The 24,480-nt window shown below is 40.7% G+C and overlaps 1 protein-coding gene across 1 annotated transcript in view; it reads right to left on the reverse strand.

The window, feature by feature from the left end:
* The window catches only part of taf1 (TAF1 RNA polymerase II, TATA box binding protein (TBP)-associated factor), a 38,256-nt gene that overhangs the window by 7,595 nt on the left and 6,181 nt on the right, over nucleotides 1-24,480 (reverse strand). Inside the window, exons 8-35 of the mRNA XM_007909713.1 lie at nucleotides 24,110-24,328; nucleotides 21,453-21,681; nucleotides 20,898-21,020; nucleotides 19,795-19,962; nucleotides 18,609-18,736; nucleotides 17,933-18,040; nucleotides 16,905-17,078; nucleotides 16,641-16,814; nucleotides 16,313-16,417; nucleotides 14,834-15,034; nucleotides 14,614-14,755; nucleotides 14,280-14,410; nucleotides 12,810-12,890; nucleotides 11,663-11,812; nucleotides 11,086-11,205; nucleotides 10,697-10,872; nucleotides 10,359-10,600; nucleotides 9,979-10,189; nucleotides 8,369-8,534; nucleotides 6,493-6,704; nucleotides 5,437-5,545; nucleotides 3,723-3,821; nucleotides 2,728-2,905; nucleotides 2,408-2,475; nucleotides 1,400-1,522; nucleotides 1,212-1,304; nucleotides 1,026-1,110; nucleotides 405-472 (exon numbers count right to left, since the gene is read on the reverse strand). Coding sequence (XP_007907904.1) covers nucleotides 405-472; nucleotides 1,026-1,110; nucleotides 1,212-1,304; nucleotides 1,400-1,522; nucleotides 2,408-2,475; nucleotides 2,728-2,905; nucleotides 3,723-3,821; nucleotides 5,437-5,545; nucleotides 6,493-6,704; nucleotides 8,369-8,534; nucleotides 9,979-10,189; nucleotides 10,359-10,600; nucleotides 10,697-10,872; nucleotides 11,086-11,205; nucleotides 11,663-11,812; nucleotides 12,810-12,890; nucleotides 14,280-14,410; nucleotides 14,614-14,755; nucleotides 14,834-15,034; nucleotides 16,313-16,417; nucleotides 16,641-16,814; nucleotides 16,905-17,078; nucleotides 17,933-18,040; nucleotides 18,609-18,736; nucleotides 19,795-19,962; nucleotides 20,898-21,020; nucleotides 21,453-21,681; nucleotides 24,110-24,328 — 4,083 coding nt within the window. The remainder of the gene's footprint in view (nucleotides 1-404; nucleotides 473-1,025; nucleotides 1,111-1,211; nucleotides 1,305-1,399; nucleotides 1,523-2,407; nucleotides 2,476-2,727; nucleotides 2,906-3,722; nucleotides 3,822-5,436; nucleotides 5,546-6,492; nucleotides 6,705-8,368; nucleotides 8,535-9,978; nucleotides 10,190-10,358; nucleotides 10,601-10,696; nucleotides 10,873-11,085; nucleotides 11,206-11,662; nucleotides 11,813-12,809; nucleotides 12,891-14,279; nucleotides 14,411-14,613; nucleotides 14,756-14,833; nucleotides 15,035-16,312; nucleotides 16,418-16,640; nucleotides 16,815-16,904; nucleotides 17,079-17,932; nucleotides 18,041-18,608; nucleotides 18,737-19,794; nucleotides 19,963-20,897; nucleotides 21,021-21,452; nucleotides 21,682-24,109; nucleotides 24,329-24,480) is intronic.

Raw genomic sequence — 24,480 nt, forward strand, 5'->3', positions numbered from 1 at the left:
TGCGCAATTGCCTGCCGCGTTTCGCCCACAAATATACAGTTAATTCACTTTACAGCATATTCTGTGAAGCGCTTTGAGACGTCTAGAAGACGTGAAAAGCACTATATCAAATGCAAGGATTTATTTATTTATTTTTACTGGTAGCCATATTACAGAAATTATAATATAATAATAATCCTTGCATTTGATATAGCAGCTTATCACGTCTTCGAGACGTCTCAAAGCGCTTCACGGAATATACTGTAACATGAATTGGCTGTTTATTTTGTGGGTGAAACATGTAGTACAGCATGGATTTATTAGAATGTTACTAGGGATGAGTAAATCCAGCTATCAAAAAAGATTGGACAGGTTAGAGCACAGTGAAATCAAATGAATTAAAAGGATTGTAGAAAGATTTCTACCTCAGACAGTGTGTGGTGACAGACACTGACGATCTCTTGTGCAGTCTTGGAGTATGGACTATCTGTTCCTGCCAGTGTTAGAAACAACAAATAAATAACAGGTTTTCTCATGCACGCCACAACCAAAAATGATGTTTGAAGCAGAATTCATAATAGCTTTTAAAACACAATTAGATCAATCTTTGAAAGGAAAAATAAACTGTGGGAAATAGCATAGGTATTGGACTAAATTGTTAGCCCTTTTATTGCCCACTTAGGTACAATGGGCTAAATGACCTCCTCCTGTACAATAAAATTCAATGAACAAATAACAATATTAGGTTACCAACCATAGATGTCCCTCTTATTGAAAGGTAGTTTAATCTCCTCATATAAAGAATTACTGAAGCTCAAGTTTGTTACTGCTGTGACTGGATCATATACTCAAGGTCCAAGCTTCCTTAGTGTGTGTACTCTATGAGCAAACTGTCTGTCAGCAAGACATAAAGCTGGACATAGTCTTACAGCTGGAAATTCACTTAGCATATTTGCCTTCTGATATCATCTTAGATCCCTTCACATTATAGAGCTATAACAAGGAAAAGTAAATAAAATGCTGAGGTGAGGTTAAATTGTTTGTACCATTATATTTGATGCTGTTGTTCAGAATGAGTTCAACATCTTGCAAGAAGGCCTCACGATTCTGGTACTTGTGTTTGGATATGTTCTGCAACACATTGTTGAGATTAAAGGGTTTAGTAACTAGCAACAATAGAATAGATCACAAATCATATCAGCTTCAAACAGGTTTCTGATGGATTTGCATACCTTGCGTACTGATTCCAAATCTATCGGAGTGGTGATCACTTTGTAATAATCAGGCACAAACTTCTTGTTAACGGGATGGTGGAAGGGCCAGGACTAAGAAGAAGATATAATAGAATAGTAATCTTAATATAGACAAGAATATTAACTTTTTTGGTTATGAAAGGAAAAAAGAATAGAGTCTGACTTACATCTGGCACAGCCATCATCTTCTGAGTGACAATGTTATCCAAAATAAAAGAGAAAGCAACTTGATCATCATCATCCAGGAGAGGGTTGATGGCCTTTTCCAGTCGCACCAATTTATCTTCTTTCTAATAAAAACAAAGAGCTGAAATCTCAAGCACTGAAGCAATCACATTATAGAGATATAAATGCATGCTTTGGTTATGGTCTGGGGAAAGAGTTGAGCAATGGGATTAGAATGTATTACTCCAGTAGGGGAGCTAACATCAGCAAAAGCTCAATCAACCAAATGGTCTTCCTATACCCTGTAATTTCTATGTAGCAGCCAAATCCTAATGACAATTATAGGACAAACAAGGCTTGAATCTCCAATGATATCCACTGGAGAGGGGCCAGATTGTCACACTCAAGTCCAATAGTGTAAGGAATAGACTTATCCTATTGCTGAGGTAATTACAGATTTTAGGGTTTCAGAATCTTCTGATGTTTTTACCTTGGAAAACTACAACATTTATAAAATTATTCCAGACACTTAAAATTTCTTCCAACAATAAGCTGAGGTTTCATTTTCTTTTATAATTTTTTCCTTCCGATTTTTCATATTATTAGTAATATTTTGCCAATCCCAGTGTCCAGGTCAACAATCCTCCAGATAAAATTGGTCATTCTTTTCATAGTTTCACACTGCTTGCGCACGACCTCTTTGATCATGCTTACAGTCACTTCCCCCCTGCCTCTGGTTCGGGGTCAGTCTCCACCACTTTCAAGCGCTCCGGGACACTATCCCGCGTGAATGCAAGTTGTTGTGTGCAAATTACCTACTAAGTTTACCTACAAAATACAGTCACTATACTTTACAATCTTGTGAAACACTTTGGGAGATGTTCCTCCCGATGTGAAAAGCACTATATCAAATGTAAGGTTTATTAATTTATACACATTGCAGTTGTGAAGAGTTCAAAAGAACAAAAGCTGCAAGAGATAGGTCGCAAGAGGAGGATCACCATACTCACCTCTTTAAATTTCAAATCACAGAGTTCCACCATACTCTGGGCAATTTGAGTCAGAGGGTGTTTCACTCCTGGAAAAAAACAGAGACTTAGCACAACCACTCTCAGCATCCCATCAACTGTGCTCCTTCATTCTCTTCTTCATATCCCCAGGCTCCTTCACATTGTCTTCTTTACCTTTCAGGTCTTTTTAATGCAATTACAGTTTTTTCTGCTCAAAAGCACAAGCTCTGCCCACTGAAACACATGTTATGGGACTTTCATGAAGTTGAAATAAATAGTTTGAACTAACTTAGCTCTTACCATTGTAACTTAGCTCTTACCATTGTAAGTGCTGCTGTTTTTTACAATGAGTTCCACTTGCTCCCGGAATTCCTCACGTGAATGGTGCATTCGTTTGCGGACATTCTCTCTCAGAGTCTGCAGATCCATGGGTTTAGTGATGATTTTATAATAATCCTTCACGACCTTTGGATTAACTGGAGTGTGGAATGGATAGGTCTAGCAATAGAGAGAGCACATAATATTGTCTTTGTTTGAACTTCTTCATCATCAGAATGTGACAAAACTAATAAAATGTGATATTTAACAGCACATGCTTGTTGGCGCAGCCATCCAGCAGAATCCTGATGTACACATTATATTCAAGATAATCACTGAAACTCCATTGAATTAATTAACATTAATTTTTCCTATTTTAAAAAGTTAGTGAATTATGTGCTCATCCAATTAAGAATGTTTATGCTTGTAACAGAGCCAATTCAGGCCCCCAATGTCACCATCAAGACACTGCAAGCTCAAATACAGCACAGGCAACAGCAGTCTATATATCCTTCCATGTTACCCACGTTTTCTCTTTGACCGTGCCTTCAGCTCCCCTCTCGACTCTCTACCCCCTCCTCGCTCCCTCCCTTCCCTCCCCTCACCCTGACCATTTCCCCCTTGCTCGGGTCCTGACCCAACTGTACAGCGCCTTGGAACGTCCTCCTGACGTGAAAGGCGCTCAATAAATGGAATCTTGTTGTTGTTGTTGTCACAATATTTCACACACCATCTATTTCCTCTTGGAGCGATATTTCCAACTTGTACAAGCAGTTTTGCATTACAGAGTTACCTACAAGGCAGTGGGCCAAGACTGTGAAACAGATTACATTTAGACCACCTTTAATTCATCATTCGGGTCTGTATATATTCAGTCCAAACAGTGAAAGGACAGTGTTCTAACCATTTCACCATCCTATCCCTCCTTCCAATGTTAACCTAACTTCTCTAATCAAACTTGATTATTAACTAAAGAAGAAAAGCTGTGAGCTCTTACATTAGCTAGATCTCGCATGTCGTTGATAATTCCCTCCAATATGGATGATAAGGTGACCATAGGATCGGTCCGACGCCGGTGAATGGACTTGTGAGGTCTCTGTTTACAGGGAAAGGAAGCAAAGATCAGCTCTGATAAGATCAGCTATAATTGCTAGTGTACTTAATCATAAGCGTAGCTCTCTATGATTTGAGTCGCTCTCCAATCTCTTAAACTCTGCCGGCTATTTCTCCAGTGAGTTTTTCATTAAAAAAAAGTTTCATAAGTGTTTGTGCTAATTGATGAAGAGGGATACAGTGCTAACCGCTCTTCCACCTTTTGCTCCAAGTTTTTAGGATGAAGCAAATCCTAGGTCAAGTCCTAGACATTTTAGATTCGGAAAAGCTTCCTTTTCTCTGAGCTCACAATATGTTTGTGCTAAAGCTTCAGATAATCTCATGGCCTATTTGGTGCCAATGTGTGTTGAGATTTGGGTAATTTGGAGCAGGGTATTTGCTGGGTTGAGGCTGGATATTTCACCGCCACGTATAGCTGACATAAGGAACGACAAGATGTGAATCAATGTATCAATAATCAGTCTTCCTTCTGTAAGGCAAGATTATTTTTGATTTTAATTTCTATGAAATAAAGATTTCTATTAAACTGGAAACAAAACCTAATTTAAATCTACAACCAATGCAATGCACTTCTATTATCATAGAATCGTAGAATCCTAGAATCGTACAGCACAAAAAGAAGCCATTCGGCCCATCAAGTTTGTGCCGGCTCTTTGAATGATTAAAGGCTATTAATAAAAATATCCACAAAATATACAGTCACTATCCTTTGCAGTATATTCTGTGAAGCGCTTTAATAATAATAATAATCCTTGCATTTGATATAGCGCTTTTCACGTCGGGAGGACGTCCCAAAGCGCTTCACAGAACACACTGTAAAGTGAATTGACTGTATACTTTTGGGCGAACCCGGCAGCCAATTGCGCACAGCAATGTCCCACAAACAGTCGTAGATTGAAAATGACCAATTTATTATTGTTTTTGGTTTTCTTTGGAGGGATTATTATTAGGCGTGTGGAATAAGGAAACTTGCCCAAGGTTTCGCCCTGCCTGGAATTGAACTCAGCTTTGAGATATCTCGAAGATATTATCAAGCACTATATCAAATGCAAGGATTATTACTACACTTTACAGTATATGCTGTGAAGCTCTTTTGAGACATCTTCCTGACTGAAATACGTTATATCAAATGAAAAGATTATTATTAATAATGCTTTCATCACCAAATGGATATTTCCTGCTGTGTAATGTGCTATCTTCCACGATTTATCAAAGGTTTATTTTTTGCTTTCAACAGAGAATCAACAACAAGCCACCGACCATCACTGAGCTTAAGTGCAGAAGTAACTGCTCTGAGGCCCAAATTTTTACCTAGTTTTAGCCTATAAACCATTTCGCCTTAAATTTCAGATAGCACCGAAATGTGGAAATTCTTAGCTCTCAGAACCAGCTCCCAAAATTAATACTGAATTTAGGATGTATCCACAATTCTGCACTATTTTACAGCTCAAAACAAAAAAATGCAATTTGTTGTTGTCTTAAAAGTTACGATTAAGTAAAATTTCAGGCTCTGAAACTTCAAATCATTCAGTGAACATTTTTCAATATGGTACAATGTTGTTCACGCAACAATGATCAATTGTCCCAGTCAGTCTTACATTGAGGTAGTCACAATGGACTGTGGTGCCCACCCGCCGTCGTCGCTTGGGAGGAAGCTGTTGTTTGGGGAATTTCAGAACCAGAGATTTCCTTCGAACTTCATCCGCACTAAAAGAATGTTTAAAAAATACATAATTTAATAGTTACATAAATTAGGCTGAAATTTTTTATTAACAACACGATTACATTTGTATAGCGCCTTTCACGTCGGGAGGACGTCCCAAGACACTGGACAGTGAACAGCATTTCAGACACGAGCTGGGGTCAGGGGGAGAGAAGGGAGGGGAAGGGGGGTGGCCGATGGCATGGTTGAAGAGGAGGGTCTTGAGACGGGACTTTAAGGAGGGGGCGAGGCGGAGTGACTGAGGGATGGAATTCCAGAGGTTGGGAGCAGAGTGGCTGAAGGTTCTCCCACCAATGGTCGGGCGGGTGGGTTGGGGGACGTGGAGCAGGCCGGAGCCGGCTGAGCGGAGGGAGCGGACAGGTTGGTAACGGGTTAGGAGGTTGCAGAGGTAGGGTGGGATGAGGCCATGGAGGGCTTTGTAAGTGAGGACCAGGATCAGCATCTGGATCAGGGCGAGAATGGGTCATGGAGTTTGATGCGGGAGAGGACACGGGCTGCAGAGTTCGCAAATTCAAATACATTAAATAGGCCACTCGTCTTTTTCATGCTTTGGATCAGAATCACAATACTGGGTTTAAATTCCTTATTCAGTCTCTAAACCCAAAACATGGAAGACACTATACAAATGTAAATTCTTTATTGCATTGTGTTATTCTTGTTCTGACTCAAAACTCTGGAACTCTATTCTAATTCCATAGATTTAGAGTTTTATTCTTCAAGTGACTTTCAAATTTCCTTTGAAATGTTGTAATAACCTAAGCTTCAATTGATTGGACTCGGTGACTAGTTGTGCAGTCACAAATAGGGTATTTTGAAAGAACAGTTTTTCCTGTACTATACATGGGCTATGGAACCATTCAGGTCCTATACACAAATACTGTACTGGATGATTTTTTCCCTTTATGTAAATGATGTACAGTTCTTCACTCACCTTTCTATGAGCTGTTTGCCAAGTACAATCTTAGTTCCCTCAACTTTGATAAGTTCCTCGTTGTCATTGGGTATTACAGTCTTTTCAAGCTCCTCTTCTTGTTCTTCTGTCATAGCAACTGGATTACTGGGCGGAGCATTTGTTTGGTAATACAGAGGGCAAAACTTATTGGTTCTCATGTGTCCAATAGCACCACAAGCCCCGCACTTCAACTGTGAACAGCGACAAAAAGACATCTTTTAATCCTTTCCAGAATTTCTGAAGGCAAACATCACAATTTTTTTTAATCCTCTTGTGGATTAAGCTGAGTATATAACACAATAACAAATTGCATTGATACAGTATAAGCCTTTCACATCAGGAGGATGTGCCAAGGCACAGGAAGGTCGATGGTTTGCACCCAGGTTGAGGGTTGGATTCGAGAGGGGTGGAAAGATGACAAAAGGCACGGTCAAAGAGGAGGCTCTTGAGACAGACCTTGAATTAAGCGAGGATAGGGGCAAGGTGAAGGGACTTTAGGATAGAGTTCACATTCCTTCAGTGCAGATGGAGAGTGGGGGCAGAAAAGCTGAAGGCCCATCAACTGACGAGAAGCAGGCCACTGCCTATCAGGCACAGGGAGTGGGCGAGTTGGTTAGGTTTTACAAGGTCACAGAGGTAGGGTGGGGCAAGAACAAGTAGGGATTTAGAAGTGAGTACGAGGATTCTGAACTCAATCCTCTTGGGTAAGGGAAGCCTGTAGAGCCCAACAAGGATAGGGTTAATAGGCGGACAGAGCCTGATGTGGAAGAGGACACAAGCTGAATATTCTGCACTTTGTGAAGGGAAGAGTTGGGAAGTCCAGTGAGCATAGAGTTATAGGTTAACAATAAATATGGTTACTTCTGAGTAAACCAAACTGAACATTAGAAAGTACCTGCATATGCCAAATCCCCAGAGAAAGTTGCAGACTCCTAGATCACTTGAGTCATCGGGCCAACAAACAAGTTGTTTTTATTTCTCTCCCACCCACTCATTTGTTTCAGAGTTATACTCTCTCTTTCCCTCTTTTGAGCCAAAGGGTACATTATGGAATGCTATTTGAAAATATCCTATCTCAGATCCACTGCATTTTGCAAATGGACAACATATAGAGATGCCTTGTGGACATTTAATGCTTTAAAATTCTTCATAAGATTTCTTCTTGTGTTACAGATCCCAGTCTGACTAGATCTAGAATTGATTCAGTCTTCATCCATGAAGACAAAAGAAAATAATCAAATCCTACACAATCTTTCTACTCATTTCATGACTTACACTATTTGTTCTAAATTGTCTAAACATTACTTCTTCCAGAGGTACAGCAATTCTTTTCCTGGTGCTATCTGATTTCTCATGGTGCTATTGATAAGCTGCTTTTCTGCGTCTGGTTACTTTTCCTCAATTTCTTTGATTGACGGCTGAATCACTTCTAGTCATCGTGGTTTTTACTTCCTTGAAAGTGAAGATGCTTTGTAAACAGCTCAAATACACTAAATTTCATTCAATTAACTACAGAAACATAAGACAGAACAATATCATCTGATCTCGCTGACCCCAAGATTCAAATACATAGGAACTGCTCAGAACATGTTCATCTGCAGAGTCAACATTCCCTCTATTGCAAAAGATGATTTCAACCTAAATCTTTGGATAATTTTCCACCTGCACCACCTAAAGCCACAGTCTTTATCGTTTTAAACCATGGAGTCAGAAATCTGTTCTCATTGGAAAATCATTGGTGAATGGACTATGATGTGATCCAATTTTCTAAAGGCATCCAAGGAACTGGTGGAATATTATGTCAATCTCTCTTCTCATTGTGTATCCCTAGCAACCATTTGATCAGATTGGTTACCTTAAGGTCAGGCCTTTCCTTAACCTTTTTGGGTTTTTTCTCTGGTGGGCCTTTCAGTTTCTCCTTCTCCTGATTCCGTTTGAGTCGCCGTAGTTGTTCCTGAATCCTGCGTCTTTCTCGACGCATCTCCTCACGATGTTGCTCGTCAAACAGAGCAAATTTACGGCTATGGAAGACAAGAGAATGTAAGAATTATACAAGGCTCTATCCAGCCCATCCTAACATGTTACCAAGCTGCTTACTCCAAACATCACTCTCGACATTTCTTCAAATGCTTCAATCAATTCTGCATTTTCTAAGTTTGGTAACAACAACTTGGTCAAACATAGCTTCTCTCATGTAGGATAATATCTCAAAGTGCTTTACAGCCTCATCCATAAACTGAATCTGAATCAAAGTCAGTGTTCCTTAAATTCCATTTAGCTTAAGGTCTGTTCAATCTTTACTAATATTGTCATTGTTCTCTTTGGTTCCATACATAAAACTTTTCCACATTCACCAAGTCCCTTCGGGATTTCTGTGTTTTAGGCTGTGTTCTCCCCCAAACCTGTTCATCATTCTTTCTTTGTTCCATTGTTGTTGCTCATCTTTGAACTGTTTCCAATATTGATCTTTTCAGAAGTATGGCGAAGAAGATGAACACTCATGAGCTTCACCAATTCTCAGTATAACCTCCATGAACATGCTTCATGGATTTGATTTTACAACCATTCTTAACTTGGATTCCATCAATACAATAATTCCAATATTTGGTCAACCAATACATCAAAACCTTTTCCTCTTATGCATTCTCCAGTACCAATGACTGAATAATAATTAGCTATTTCCAGCACCATTTTGCATTAGCCTCCAGTTATCAATATTAAATGTAATTTGCTAATTATCTTCCCAGTGTTGTGTGTTATCCTAACAAACCAATGCTTCAACTTCCAGTACTTTATTAGTAATGAACAGGAATCACAGGACTAAACCCAGGTTACTAACAGCTGCCCATTTTAAACAAATACTGCTTCTGATGATCTAACTAATAATTCAATTTATATTTTTCCCTGGTTCCTATGAGTTTTCAGATCCACAATTCTTGAACCATGTAAAAGATCACAATCACATTTGTATCTTCCAATCCTCTGTACCCAACATATCCAGTGAGCATGAGAATATTTCCACCAATGCATCATATGTATTTATCCTTAATTCAATTTCTTTCCATGGATGAGATTCCTTCCTCATCCAAACATTCACCAAATCTTAGATTTGTTGTTCATCTCAATGTTCTTTGTGGGACTCTCCTTGTTCACATCTGCCATTTAGCAGTCATTACATTAATTCATTTTGTGAAGAGCTTTGAGCCTATTTTCTTTGTTCTTTTCTTTGAAGACAATTATAAGATTATTTTTGGTGAAGATGCTCATGTTGTAGGCAAGTCCTGGTGCTCACCCATGTCCCTCTGACAGTCCTCCAATTTCCTATTTTAGAAACCATTTACTGCTGGTTGGGTCCATTGCTGAGAACATTGTACCACACAAGCAGAATAAAAAAAAATCCACTCTCCCTGAAGATTAGTGAATGTTGAATCTAGGGCTGCTGTAAATAATTAAACATTCACTTACATAAAGTCTTCATCCTTTGTTGTCCGTATTCTAACATACGCATCAATGACAGAGGGCTTCCTAACCGTCTCACACCTCACATACTCCTTCCCATCTTCATCTCGGAACGTGCGGTAAATCTTCAGCCGCCGTCCTGTTGCTGAAGAATTAAGGCTGGTGACAGAGGCAGTGTCATCGTCCTTGTGGAAGATGCCGGGGTTTGGGCTGCAGGCTGCACAATAACACAGTAGACGATAAAAACTCAAGGATTTGAGTGAGGAAGCAAAGGGGGTAATGCACACACAATGTCTATTCAGCATCTGACCCCTCCCACAGCTCTTTACTGAGGTGGCAGTGAAATGGTGCCTCTCTTGCAGAAATGCCAGCTGAATGTTACTCACATGAACCTTTTTTGTCTCTCCTGTCCTTCTTATCCCGGTCCTTGTCATTTCCAATTTCTTCCCCCATTAGCATTCTCTGTAATTCTTTACGTTCCTGCTCTTCGCGTTCGCGGGAAAGCTGTGAGCTGGTTTTTTTATTTTGTAACATGTTCTCAATATTTTTTCCCATTTCCTCAAAATCACTGTCTTCTGCTGAACTGCTGTCTGTATCAGTTGAAAGCACCTCCGTTGAAGACAGCACCCTGAAACAGGAACAGAGATGTTCGTTCTGTGTCCTGTGAGCTTCAGCATCACACTCTGCACGCGCAGCACCACACACTTAAGACACAGTTGCTTACTTGTTCTGAAGGTCAAAGATACGCTGACACTCTTCTTTGTATCTCTCCTGATGTTCAGCCACTGAGAAACGGGAACCACGGGCAAACTTACTCATTGGCGTATCACCAGACCGTGCCTGCTCCGTCGACATTGTGCGCACCACATCAATGACTTCCCATCGGGACAGCTTTTTGATCTATTACAAACAAAGATCCCATTGGAACAAATATCCCAAATGTTGTGACACTTACCATAATATAGAAAAATCTTACAAGTGTTTACCTGTACTGCATTTGACGATTTATACCTCAAACCAATTTGAATTCTGCTTCCACTAAATAGAAAAAACAAGACCTAATGTACAAAATTGAACAGACAACAGAATCAAATAGAAAATGGGGGCAATGACCTCCTCCTCTGGCACGCCAAACTTCCGAAGGAGTTGTTTAGCGTTTTTCAGAGACAGCCGTCTCAGGTCAGCATCTGTTCCTGTCACTGTCTTCTTCACAGGTTGTGGCTGGTTGTCATCCTAAAAAATAAATTGAAAATTTGTTTTCCAAATCTCTAGAAATAACCAGACAATTTAAAGCAACAACACAAATTGCAATTACATAACATGTAACAATTATAGCTTAGCGCACTTTGTAATTATAAGGACAGGCATTCTTCAATGAATATGAATACGTGGAATTGCAACAACTTGATTTATATGCCCCCTTTTGCGTAGGATAATGTCTTGGAGCACTTTATAGGCTAAGAAGGAGGAAGATCCAGAAGTTTATGTAAGTTCCACAGGGGCGTTTATGGAAGTCACAGAGGGGCTCAGGAACTGAAACCTCAGCCACCGTTGGTCGCATAGAGAGAGAGGGTGGGGCGCACATCAAGCCCAAATTGCAGGAAGGACTCTCAATGTTAATTCAAATCAATCCAGGTTTTAATCCTATAAACAAACATATCAGATCAGACAAAAGCAGTTGACTTATTACTTTCTGCTGTTGGGGTTTGTTGGGAACCTTAACGTAGGAAAACCCTTCACCGCAGCCAGTGGGGTCAGCAACACCAGTGACTTCTAGCAGACACTTGCCCTTCATGGCGGCAATGAATGCCCGAGTGGTGTTCCATGGCGCTGTTCTGACCTAAAGGAAAGAGAAGAAAGCAGGTAAACCAGAGCTTCCCAAAGATGAGAAGCAAGTTACTGAAATGCTTAATGATTACTTATAATTTTTAACCTTAAGCAATCGGCTTAAAGATGTCTATCAGGCAGCTGTTATAATAATAATAATAATCCTTGCATTTGATATAGCGCTTTTCACGTCGGGAGGACGTCCCAAAGCGCTTCATAGAACACACTGTAAAGTGAATTGACTGTATATTTGTGGGCGAACGCGGCAGCCAATTGCGCACAGCAATGTCCCACAAACAGTCGTAGATTGAAAATGACCAATTTATTATTGTTTTGGGTTTTGGAGGGATTATTATTATTGTAGTGTACTGTTATCACTACAGATTAGATGCACCACGAGATAACAGGCAGCAAGGGGCCAAAATTGGAACACTTCATAAATTCAGTACCGGAAAACACCATTTAGCAGAATGTTTGATAAAGTAGATCTAATAAGCAGTTTAATTTAGAAACCCACAAAGTATTGATTTGGAATGTATCCTCCACCCCACCCTCTCAGACATCTATGAAGCCAAATTAAACTCTGACAGTGAGAGATGAGTCACAAATTGGGGGAGAGAGACGAGAGAGAGGGAGAGAGATACTGTCACACACTGGGAAGAGAGACTCCCTATACATTAGAAGCAAGATTAAAAATGCTGAGTTGCACACTGGAAGCAAGAGATGTTGCATCGTAAACTGGCATGAGAGACTCTCACACCACTGGAATCAAATGATTCTCTGCCTCAGGTTAGCTTGTCCCCACTGGGCTGAAGACAATCCCAATGGTTCCTCTTTGCAGATGTTTCAAACAAGTTGCAACTACAAATGCGTTGATGTGAAATCAGAACAAAATGTATTGCAAAGACCTGATTATTCAGTGTTACAAAACATTTTGGATCATGTGGTAAAGTACTGAAACATAAGTGAAAAATGACATGAGTTATGACTGCATTAATGTAACAAAATACCTCATCATCAATTTTCATCTGGAACTCTTCCTCATTCTCTTCTTCTGGGGCAAAGAAGGATTTCTCCCCATACCCAGCATCCTGAGAGCAACAGAAAGAAACACAAACGGGTGTCAACCTGACTCAGTTGGTAGCACTCTTGTCACTGTTGTTGAAGGTTGATTCAACAGTAACAGCCCCTCATGTGGGGTAAGATCTCGAAGCACAGGGTTAAAATGGGAAGGAGGCTCCAACTTAGATAAGTTGGGTAGGTTCCTCCAGTGAGAGAGTGAACTTTTGAGATACAATGAAATTTTGAAGTATAGGCGGTATACATAGTCCACCTGAACAAACAAACAAAACTTCTGTTTAACATCTCATCTGAAAGAGATTCTCTTACAACACTCCCAACTGTTCTAGAGTCAGTCTAGACCAGGGTTGCAGGCCACATCCGGCCTGGGTGATGATTTCATCCTGCCAGAGAACCATTTCTAACTTCATTGTCCACCAAGCGAATACAATAAACCACTTACATACGATATTACAACAACAACAAAATTACAGTACATTTGTATATGGCCTTTCACATCAAGAGGACATCCAAGTGGTGCAGGGGCAGATCTAGGTCTAGGTCAAGATTTGGCTCCACCCCTGCCTCTCACAACATGGCTGTGGGCAATGTCTTTGATTGGCAATTGGTTGTCAGTCAAGGTCGGAGGGAGGGCGGGGCTGTGATTGGTGGATTGGGCTTCGTGATCAGAAAAAAGGAAAGGTAACTGAGTCAGTTTGGGGCGACTTTGGCCTCATTAGTTGAGATGGGTTGCAGGATAAATTGGAATTGGGAAAACATCCTGTACATCCCATGTAACTTAAATTCATGTGGTCCTGTTTGATGCTAATTTTCATTCCTCTGGGATGATGTACTTTACATTCAATTCAATCAAACCCTACGAGGTTTGTTTATTGTGGGTTGCAATTTTTTGTGAAGTTTTACATTGCCTATTTAAAGTTTGCATTGTAACTAAAAATAGAGTGAAAATAAGTAATACAGTTACACAATTTAAAACATAGGATTTCTATATGATTCCTACAAGTTCTGTTTCTGGAAACACAAAAATATTGCTTATGAGGCCCACGAATGTTTGTCAAATCCCAAATCCATCTCTCAGCAGCCAAAAGTTTGAATTAGCCTAGTCTAGACTATGAGCTCAAAGTCTCAACGTGGAGCTTGAATATACAACCTTCTGACGCAGAAGCAAGAGTATTATGACAACATTTACATAGCATATTCATTTAGGGTCTCAGCAAAGGTACTGGCAGAGACGGTGATGCTGCAGAGGTGAACGAGCGTTGAACGAGTAGAAGACCACATGTAACTATAACTGACTATGTATTACTAACTGAGCCATGAAGACCTTGTGAGTATTCTAGCTGGATAATCAGCACAACATTCTCAACGACTATACCAGAAGATGCAATATATCAACTCACCTTTAAGCGTTGCTCTGCTGCTAGCATGCTGTAATATGAACAGCATTGTTCAGGAGATACCATGGCTCGAATCTCTTCCTCAGTGGGCAATCGGAAATCCGGTTTTAGCACCCACCAGTTTGAGTCCATCCCTTTAGACAAATGAGGAACCATTGCAATAACCCATAGGAGGAAGCGATAGCACGCTAAACTACAATACCAACACAATATCAGCTGTTGTTCACTACAGTATTAACAAGATAAATTTTACACCACAGCACTAAGAGGCCACATCAGCTATATGCATCACAAATGAGTTTACTATTCACCATTCTTCTATAATAGGCCTCTTTACCTGTTCGTTTGAAATCTGCACATAGCTTCAGTCGCTTTCGGATGCTGCTCTCAGAGTGAGACGGAAAGGCTTTCTTTATATCCTCCATACGTATTCTTCTTGGACGATCCTTACTTTTCCAAAATAGACGATAAATGAAGACCTATAAAAGATCATAATATAGAATGAGTCTAAGTCAAGACTTGAGAAGCCGTCTTTAACAATCTGTGTCACACGGTACCTGCAGGAAGTCGCGGACATGAGTGTTTGCCCGCTTGGAGTTTGGCCCAGGGACTTCATAGAGAGGGCACTGCTGTCCGACAACAAAGATATCAACCAACTCTCGGACATGGTAGCCCTGACGGGTTCGGATAATCAAGAAATCAGTCTCTGGCATCTTGTGTAAGTAAATTGGAGAGCGGAAGAGATTGTTTTCAAATGCCTGTCAATACACAGAAATCTGTATATATTTTGAACATTCACAATCATATAATTAATTATACAGCACTCTAAAATTGCTCTGTAAATATTTATCACAGAAATCTTGTTTTAGTTATAATGGTTGGGTTTTATTAATAATGACATTTTTAAAAAGCAAAAAAAAGTCACAGATACTAACAACCTTCCAAAAGGCCCATTAGTAAACCTCTTGCCTGGAGTAAACTCAGCTTTGAGAACTAACAGGATCGCAGGGATTCTCACCTCTATCAAATTCAACCAAATTAACAGCAAAATATAACAATAATTTGCATTTATATTGTGCTCCTCTACATAGAATAACATCTCAGAGGGCTTCACAGTGGCATGGTTTGTCACCAAGCTAGAAGCAAGGTGACCACAGGCGGGAACAAAGAAGTATGNTTTTTGCTATGTTTAAGGTGGAATTTTGACAGAGGGGGCAGGGCGCTGGTGCATGGATACAGGCAGAGAGTTATAGAGGTTTGTGGTCTAATGACTGAAGGCACAGCCACTACTGTTGATGCAGAGAGGGTTAGGGTTAGTGCAGGGGACGTGCAGCAAGCCTGTGTCAGTTGAGCAGAGGCAGCAGGCAGAAGAGTGGGGTAACAAGGAGATCAGAGAAATAGGGAGATGCCAATGCATGAAGGGATACCCCATGAGGATGAGGATCTTGCCGTGATACGTTCAGAGATGGGAACCAGTGGAGCCTGACGAGGATTGTTGGTGATGACTTTGCAAAGTTGGATATGGTGAGGCTGCGAACGCTGGAGTTTGGATAAATTGGATCTCAAGGATAATAATAATAATCCTTGCATTTGATACAGCGCTTTATCACGGCCTTGAGACATCTCAATGCATTTCACAAAATATATTGTAAATTCACAGAATTGACTGTATATTTTGTGGGCAAGTCGCAACACCTAATTTCGCACAGCAGTGTCCCAAAAACAGTCATGGATTGAAGTGACCAATTTTTTTTGAAAGAATTATTACCCCTGGAAAAGCGATCCACCAATCGACTAACAACCGGGTTCCTTCTTACTGCTAGGTAAATAGAGGCCTGTGGATTAAGGAAACTCAGGGACCCAATGAGGTAGGAAGGACGGCTGAGGGTCGGCATGTGAACAATAGGAAAGAAAGCAAAACTATGAATACAGTAAATTCTGTGGTTTCCCATTATCTGACCTCTCATCTCCAGCTAACTCCTACCTCCTGTTCACCCTCACACAAAGTAACTGGCATTCCTCCCACTCACACCGACCTGCAGTAACTGTCCAGGGTGTAGAGATCCAAGGAACGGTGACGTGTGGCAATAAACTGTCTCTCCATATTTACAATCAGGAGCACCAGGATCCTTCCCTGGTTTCTGTAAAACACTTTCATTTCAGATTTGGGATTTTAAACTTCAAAATAAATTGACATATTAAGTTAATAACTAAGTGACGGATCCATCCAATTCTCAGGCACTACATTTGCACCTTTTAAATATAAACTTCTCTGCCCGTTTACAATAATAAGCGTCTCTCCATATTTAGAATCAGAAGCACCAGGATCCCTTTAAATATAAACTATGAAATATCACTTCTCACCCGTTTGTAATAGTTCTTGATTTTCGTTGCCATGCCAACCTGCATCATAAGAGGTGGATATTCCTCGCTGTATTCAGCCAGGATTAGGTCACCATCTTTACCAGTTAAATCCTGCGGCGTTCGCATGAAAAACATCTCCCCACCTCCAGACGCCTGTCGCTCCTGTTCACGCATCTACAAGCAGCAAATTCAGGCCATTGTAAAGAGGAAAGCAAAGAGTGACATCCCATTATTCCTGTCTGGGATCAGCTTCAAACAGCTTACCTTTGCTTTCTTTTTGATGTGTTTAAGCAAGGGATACACTGAATGGGGTCCTGGCTGTGATAATGTCCCGAAGGAATATTTCTTCAATGGAGGTCGATGGAACTGTCGGAGCTTCATTGGGCCCATGTGAGTTGGGAAGAATGGCTGCCGCAGCTCCACTGCGGGAATGGAATGCTGTGATCAGAGTATCGTGTAAAATTATTGAAGGTTCCCACAACACCAGGCAATCAGCATAATATACTGCACAGCAATGCAATATATGACAGGACACTATTTAGCATGGTACTATACTGCAATGATATCACATGGAGTGCTACCTTACAACACAGAAATAGCAAGACACAAAATGGGATATTATTGTGCGGCTCAGGGTAGCACGGTAAACACATCAGATTACTACGCTGCATGGAACTGCAGAGCTGTGCAAGACGATAATGTACCACATGGTGCTCTGGGGCATAGTATTGTGAGAATGGGGGTGAGGGGGGCGGAATGGCTGAAGACTCACCAATTGATGGAGCGCAGTACAGACAAGCATTTGCTCAGAAAAGGGAGTAGGTGTCATCTGTGTACATGTGAAAGTAGACCCCATATCTACTGATAAGGTCACCAAGAAGGAACATATATAGATGAATAGGAGAGATCAAAGATAAAGCTGAGGAACACAACATGGGACTGTACTACGATAGCCGGAGAAGCCGTTAGAGACAAAGTGGCTCTGGGACTGTCAGAGTGAATCCAGGAAAGGACAGAGCCATCGAGGTGAAGCAGGGAGGAAAGAGGAAAACAACCAAGGATGGAAACAATAGAGTGGTCAACAGTAGTTGGAGTGGTTGAGGTTGCTGGAAAAATCACAATGTGTTCAGCAGCTCCAGCAAACTTGGTTTCCTTATTCTTCTTGCCCTCCTTTACCCTCCCTACAAGCACAAATGAAAGACAGACTATCGAGCTCTGGAATGCAGACAGGATGAAATCCGTACCCTGGAGGAGTTAACCTAGCAATGCAGCAAGGGATCCACTCGCCTCACCTGGATGATATTGCCTCCAAAGGTTCCTCGAAGTCCCTGCTGTTTGGGATAATAAAACTCATCATTTGAAAGGTTCCATGGATCCTTCACTTCTGGCTGTGACATATTCTACAAAAACAAAACAGGAAGAGACAAGAGTGTGAGTGAGCACTTGTGGGTGTTTTTATGTGTGTGTGTGTGTGTGTGCAGTGCTACATAGTCCAATCCAAATTGGGTGAGACTGAGAGAACAACCCTACTGGCATACATGACTCAATACATACTGAGAGAGAGCAGGTATATGTGTATTACATGTGCTCTAACTACACCTGGTAAAAACATAAGCAACTGCCACAGTGCAACAAACAGTAAGGGAAAAGGGAAAGTACTCAAATAAATGGATCAGGATATATAAGATTACAGAATATGTTTTGAATAGAATTCCCACTGGTGTAGATGGTTTATTTTATGTGTACTGGATGTTCTCCATCAAGGGTGCTATATAAATAAATGCAAGGTTTGTTGTTTGGAAACAAAGGTGACTGTCTGGATGGATGCAGCAATAAGTTCCAGGGTTGGAGTTTGTTGCTATAAACAATGTAATTAATGTAATTTGTTCAAAGCTAAATCAGTGGAAAAAAATCCTACTTCACCACATTGCAATCTGTCTACATTCTTTGACTTCTGCTTTTACTGACCTGTTGTGGTTCATCCTTGATGACTCCAGTTTTTCCCAACAGGATGCGACTCTTCCGAGCTGACGATTCCTTCTTATTCTCTTTGGAAGGAGAGTTGGACGTTGTTTCTTCCTTCTCATCAGGAATCTCTGGAGTCGAGCAGAGCAGGAAAGAATGGTGAACTCCAAACCATCGTTAATACCAAATGGCAAAATTCTTCCTTCTGCAAAACTCATCAAGTCCATTGATAATTCCTGGACGGAATATTTCTGAACTTATCCATCTACTTCATAGCACAGTAACAGTTTCAGTCAGAAGACTAGCTGCCCATTCAAATTGCTAAAATATTTCTTCAAATTTATAAGATTTATTTTATTTCATAATCCTAAAACATTTTCATTTCTAGGTTTCTGAAATCTTTCAATTAAATTTTTAATTTTAGAGCTTCCTTCATTGGTAATTGCTCCAGAAGCTATCACCCCTTTTAAAAAAAAGGTGCTCCTGTACTTTCTATCCTGTCTCACAAACACAATTTTATTATCTGGGGATTGTTGGCCAGAACACCAAGAGAAACTGCCTATTCTTTTTGAATAATGCCATGCAACCCATAATGGCCATGTGAACAGTTTAACATCTACCTCTTTGAAAAGATGGCGTCTCTAGCAATGCAGAGCTTTCCCAACACTCTATTGGAGTGTCAGCCAAAACTATGAACTCAAAGTCCCAATTTGGGGCTTGAACCTACCACCTTGTAACTCAGAGGCGAGAGTGCCACCATCAGAGCCAGGCTGACACTAATTTACCCAATTAAACAACATCAGATGTCTTGCCTCCTTCTCCCTCACCTCAGACGGTTCCAGTTGGAATGCTGGGATTTACAAAGCCTCCGCATTTCATAATAAGCCACAGGCTACTTAATAATTATTATTATTTCTTGATAATAAATAATCCTTGCATTTGATACAGAGCCTTATCATGTCTTTGAGACATCTCAAAGAATAGACAGAAAATACTGTAAAGTCAATTGTGGCCCCCATATTTTGTGGGCAAAGGCATACTTATTCTTCCTTTTTGAAAATGGCTATTACAAAGATGTACAATAAAAAAATGCTCATCCCTTTTTCCATTTCCTATTTTGAAAAGTTATTTTATTTTCTCCGGTGCTGAAGTACTTATTTGGTTCTAAAATGTATGACACAGGATGTACCGAGTATGATATTCTCATCATTGGGGTCAAGGGTTAGTATAGGTGGTTCCAGGATTTTGTCCATAGCTTGGTCATCCCAGATGATGTTGTCTTCCCACCTTCCATACACAAGTTCTTCATTATCAATAGGGAAAATGGAATACCAAGTTTTATCATCCTCTTGGGACGCTAAAGAGGAAAGAAAACAGAATATCAAATCACAGCACTACAGGCAGCCTGCAACAGAAATTTAAATTATCCAAAGCATCATCATCCAATATTCACATCAAGACACAAGAAACACCCATTTCATGCACAAAGTCAACCGGAAGTACATTTTGAGCTGCGCAAATGCACACTTACACGTTTAGCTTAAAAAGACTAAAATTACATAAATTACAATAATCCTTGCAGAAAATACCTTTCACATCGGGAGAATGTCTAAAGCGCTTTGAAGGATTAATTGTGCAGTATACTGTGTATTTTGTAAATTAATGAGGCAGCCAATTTGTGCACAGCAAAGTACCATAAACAGCTATGATATAAATGATCTATTTTATTTGGGGGAATGGTGGCCAGGACACTGTAAGAAACTCCCCTCTCATTTGAAATTGTGCCATGGGATCTTTAACACCTACCTAAACAGGCAGACAGGATGTTGGTTTAACATCTCAACCAAAAGGCAACACCTTCAACAATATAGCACTCCCTAGCCAGCCTAATCTGTGAGCTCAAAATTCCAAAGTGGGGTTGAACCCACAGCCAGGGAGCAACTCTGCATGACATGACTCCTGATTCCAGACCTCACTAGGCTCCACAGGCTACCTGTGGATTAATTTCAAGATCTACATCTCCATCTTCAATTTCCTTCATTCCCTATCTCTCTCTCTACCCCACTTCTCTGCTTGCCCCCTCCACTTTGCTAACTTGAGAATGCTGCACATCTCTCTTGCACAGCTCACCTGTAAAGGTCAGATACTGAGATACAATAGGAATAAGAGATACAGTTACTGTCTGGGTAGAATTGAGAAATGATTATATTGTGATAGACAGGAAAAACGGAAGACACCAAGCTAGAAATGATGCCCTGGCCCCAGACATGCCCCTCCCCCTGACTGCCAAACCTTGTTGTTCTGATATGTGCTTGTCCTTCCCCTTGGCTGGTAGTGGAAGCCCCGTTGGTGTGTTTTTCTGACTAGGAAGTTGTGGGATAGGATTTGACAGCCAAGAGATACCACGATTAAGTCCTGAAAAGAGAGTGATAGACCAGGTAAGAATATGGTGCAGATGGACAGAGCTGGTTTTAGCAGCAGCAGCAAACACACAGGAAACCAGTTTTCATGACAACCTGTCTGCAATGATTTTGTTCACGCTTTTGTCTTCTTCACACACAGATTACTATAAAACTGTAAATCTACTTATATCAGAATAAAGGAATATAGTAAAACAAACATTAAAGGTTATCAGGAGATATGGAAAAGGACAAAGCTTTGGATTAAAAGATCTGCCAAGATTTAAAAATTGGTGGAAGTGACTCAATGGGCTGAATAGTCTCCTTATATTCCAGTTTTCCTATTTTTCTAAATACCAATTTATCCAGAGGCAAATGTGTATTACGGAGTCTCCTCCAATGTTGGCTTTACCATCATTATGAGCTGGGACAGAGAGCGAGTGCCTACCTTGCTGTGCATTGTAAGCCGTAGCATTTCGAGTCATGCTGGAGGGCAGCCACCCTGCAAGGCTGGCTCGCTGGGACTTTGTGGTCTTATGTTTAACATCTTCGCCATTCCAGATGATGTCCTCCTCCCACGGCAGCTGGGTAACCATCAGAAAGTGCTCCCCCACGAGAGCTTCCATCTCGTGGACCTCCTGCTCATCTGCTGATTTCTTTGGAATCTCAAGACTCTTCTAAATCATAAATATTTACGAGTCAGTCACACCATGAGGTGAAATGTATTAGGGATAAATATACAACACTAAAGTAGTGCATTTTACCCTTCCACGATACTGCAATGAGTCGTTGCTTCCCAGTTTTGCTCTTTCCTTTCCCTGCACTCCCTGCTTGAGCCCCTCCAATCCGGCGTCTGCCCAGCCCACAGAACCAAGACTGTCCTGAGCATAGAAACAGGAATAGGAGGAGGCCATTCAGCCCCATTCTATGAGATCATGGTTGACCTATACCTCAACTCCAATTACCCTCCCTTGCCCCATATCATCAGAATGTTACCAAGCCAAAAAGGGTTAAGGGTTACGAGGAAAGGCTGCATAAACTTGGATTGTATTCCCTCGAGTTTAGAAGATTGAGGGGTGATTTGATAGAGGTATTTAGGATGATAAAGGGAATTGATAGGAAATGGCTTTTCTGCATCTACTCTATGTTGGAGGAATACAAAACAAGGGGCACAGTCTTAAAATTAGAACCAGACCATTTAAGAGTAAAATTAGGAAGCATTTTTTCACTCAAAGGGTGGTAGAAATCTGGAACTCTCTCCCCAAAAGGTCGTGGATACTGAATCCATCCACACCTTCAAGAAAGAGATTGACAGATTTTTGGTAGGTCGGGGTATTAAGGGATACGGGGAGAAAGCGGGAAATTGGATTTGAAATTCTTGTAAAGATATAGATCGGCCATGATCTAATTAAATGGTTGAACAGGCTCGACGGGCTGAATGACCTACTCCTGTTCCTATGTTTTTCCTACCTAACAAATATCTGTCCACCTCAGTCTTAAAAATTTGAATGGATCCAACATCTACAGCCTTTTGGGGGTAAGTTCCAGATTTGGGTGAAAAACTGCCACCTAATTTTAATCCGAAATGGCCTAGCTCTACTTTTAAGATTATGCCCCCTTGTTCTGGATTTCCCCACCAGCGGAAATAGTTTCTCTGTAGCTACCCTAGTGAATCCTTCTATTATTTTCAACACCTCAATTAGATCATCCCTCAACCTGCTAAACTCAAGGGAATACAGACCACGTGTATGCAACCTGTCGTCATTATTTAACCCTCAAAGCCCTGGTATTATTGTGGTGAAACTGCACTGCACCTCCTCCAGAGCCAATATATCCTTCCCGAGGTGCGGTGCCCAAAACTGAACCCAGTCTCCAATAGGATCTGACCAAGGCTCTATCAAGTTGAAGCATCATTTCCTCTCCTTTATATACTAGCTCCCTTGAGATAAATGCCAACATCCCATTAGCCTTTTTGATAACCTTTTGTGTCTGTGAGCTTGATTTGTGTAAGTGGACACCCAAATCCCTTTGCTCCGCCACAGTTTCTCACCATTTAGAAAATATCTATAAATTGCTATTTTTGGATCCATAGTGGATGACCTCACACTTACCCACACTGAATTCCACCTGCCACAGTTTTACCCATTGGTTTAATCTGTCTCAGTCCCTTTGTAACTTCCTGTTCCCATCTACACATTTACTGTGCCTCCTAACTTTGAGCAACCTGTTACCTGGCTTCAGATCCCATCCTGAATGTGGGAGGGCAGCTTCCTCTCCATCAACCCACCCATCATGCAAAATTGTATCTCGGAATGTCTTAAAGCCATCAGCTTTAAGGTTCTTCCTAATTATTCAACATTGGGAAATACTCAGTAGATGGTAGGTGAACACTTGGGTACTGATGATAATAATATAATAATAATAATCCTTGCATTTGATATAGCGCTTTTCACGTCAGGAGGACGTCCCAAAGCGCTTCACAGAACACACTGTAAAGTGAATTGACTGTATATTTGTGGGCGAACGCGGCAGCCAATTGCGCACAGCAATGTCCCACAAACAGTCGTAGATTGAAAATGACCAATTTAATTATTGTTTTTGGTTTTTTGGAGGGATTATTATTAGGCGTGTGGAGTAAGGAAACTTGCCCAAGGTTTCGCCCTGCCTGGAATTGAACTCAGGTCTCTCGCTTGCAAAGCGAGTGCTCTAACCACTGAGCTACAGGATGATCATAGCAAGTGAAGCCAAAAGGAACAATCGATTGTTTCAGCCTTTAGAGCAAAGGTGCAGAAGCCACTGGCTCCTAACTTTACCTCTTGGACCATTTCCTCTACCCCTCTGCTCTACAGACTGAAAGATTATTTTTAATTTCTTTCATAAAGATGGGTATTGCATAGCTAATGAATGTTTTGAATGTGTTTACAAAAAAGATATGTTTGAAGTAACAAACAGGAGATATATTGACTAACTAGATTTAGCCCAAAGACAGCAATGCCAATGTCAGAGCTGTGGGCTGGACCTCAGAATATTCAGCCACTAAACTCCAGCTCTCAAACATTGTAAAATTTTCAAAAGAATTCTTCTTCCATCAGTTCTATTCCTTACCTGTGCATCAGTAATAAAATCCACATCCTCCTCATTTTCATCTTTCAATTTGAAGCCATAATCAAATCCATCTCCATCCTCTGCCACTCCCAGCATATCATACCAGAGCTGAGCAGGCCCATAGCGCCATTCAGCAATCCTTGGCCTCATGTCCATTATGTTGTCAGTGTCACCAGTGGACTGAGAGAACTTAGACTCCACAGGAGCCATCATTGTTATCTGCAACAATTAGGAGAGTGAAATAATAATTCCTGAATGATCCCTTTATTCCTGTTCATGTATCTACAATCTCATTGAATTTAGATCAGAATTCATTATTTAATCACACTTCTTCCTCATGGGGCCCTTCCCCTCTCCCTTCTCTCCATCCA

Source organism: Callorhinchus milii, unplaced genomic scaffold (genome assembly GCF_018977255.1).
Source record: "Callorhinchus milii isolate IMCB2004 unplaced genomic scaffold, IMCB_Cmil_1.0 Scaffold15, whole genome shotgun sequence".
NCBI classification, from domain to species: Eukaryota; Metazoa; Chordata; class Chondrichthyes; order Chimaeriformes; family Callorhinchidae; genus Callorhinchus; species Callorhinchus milii.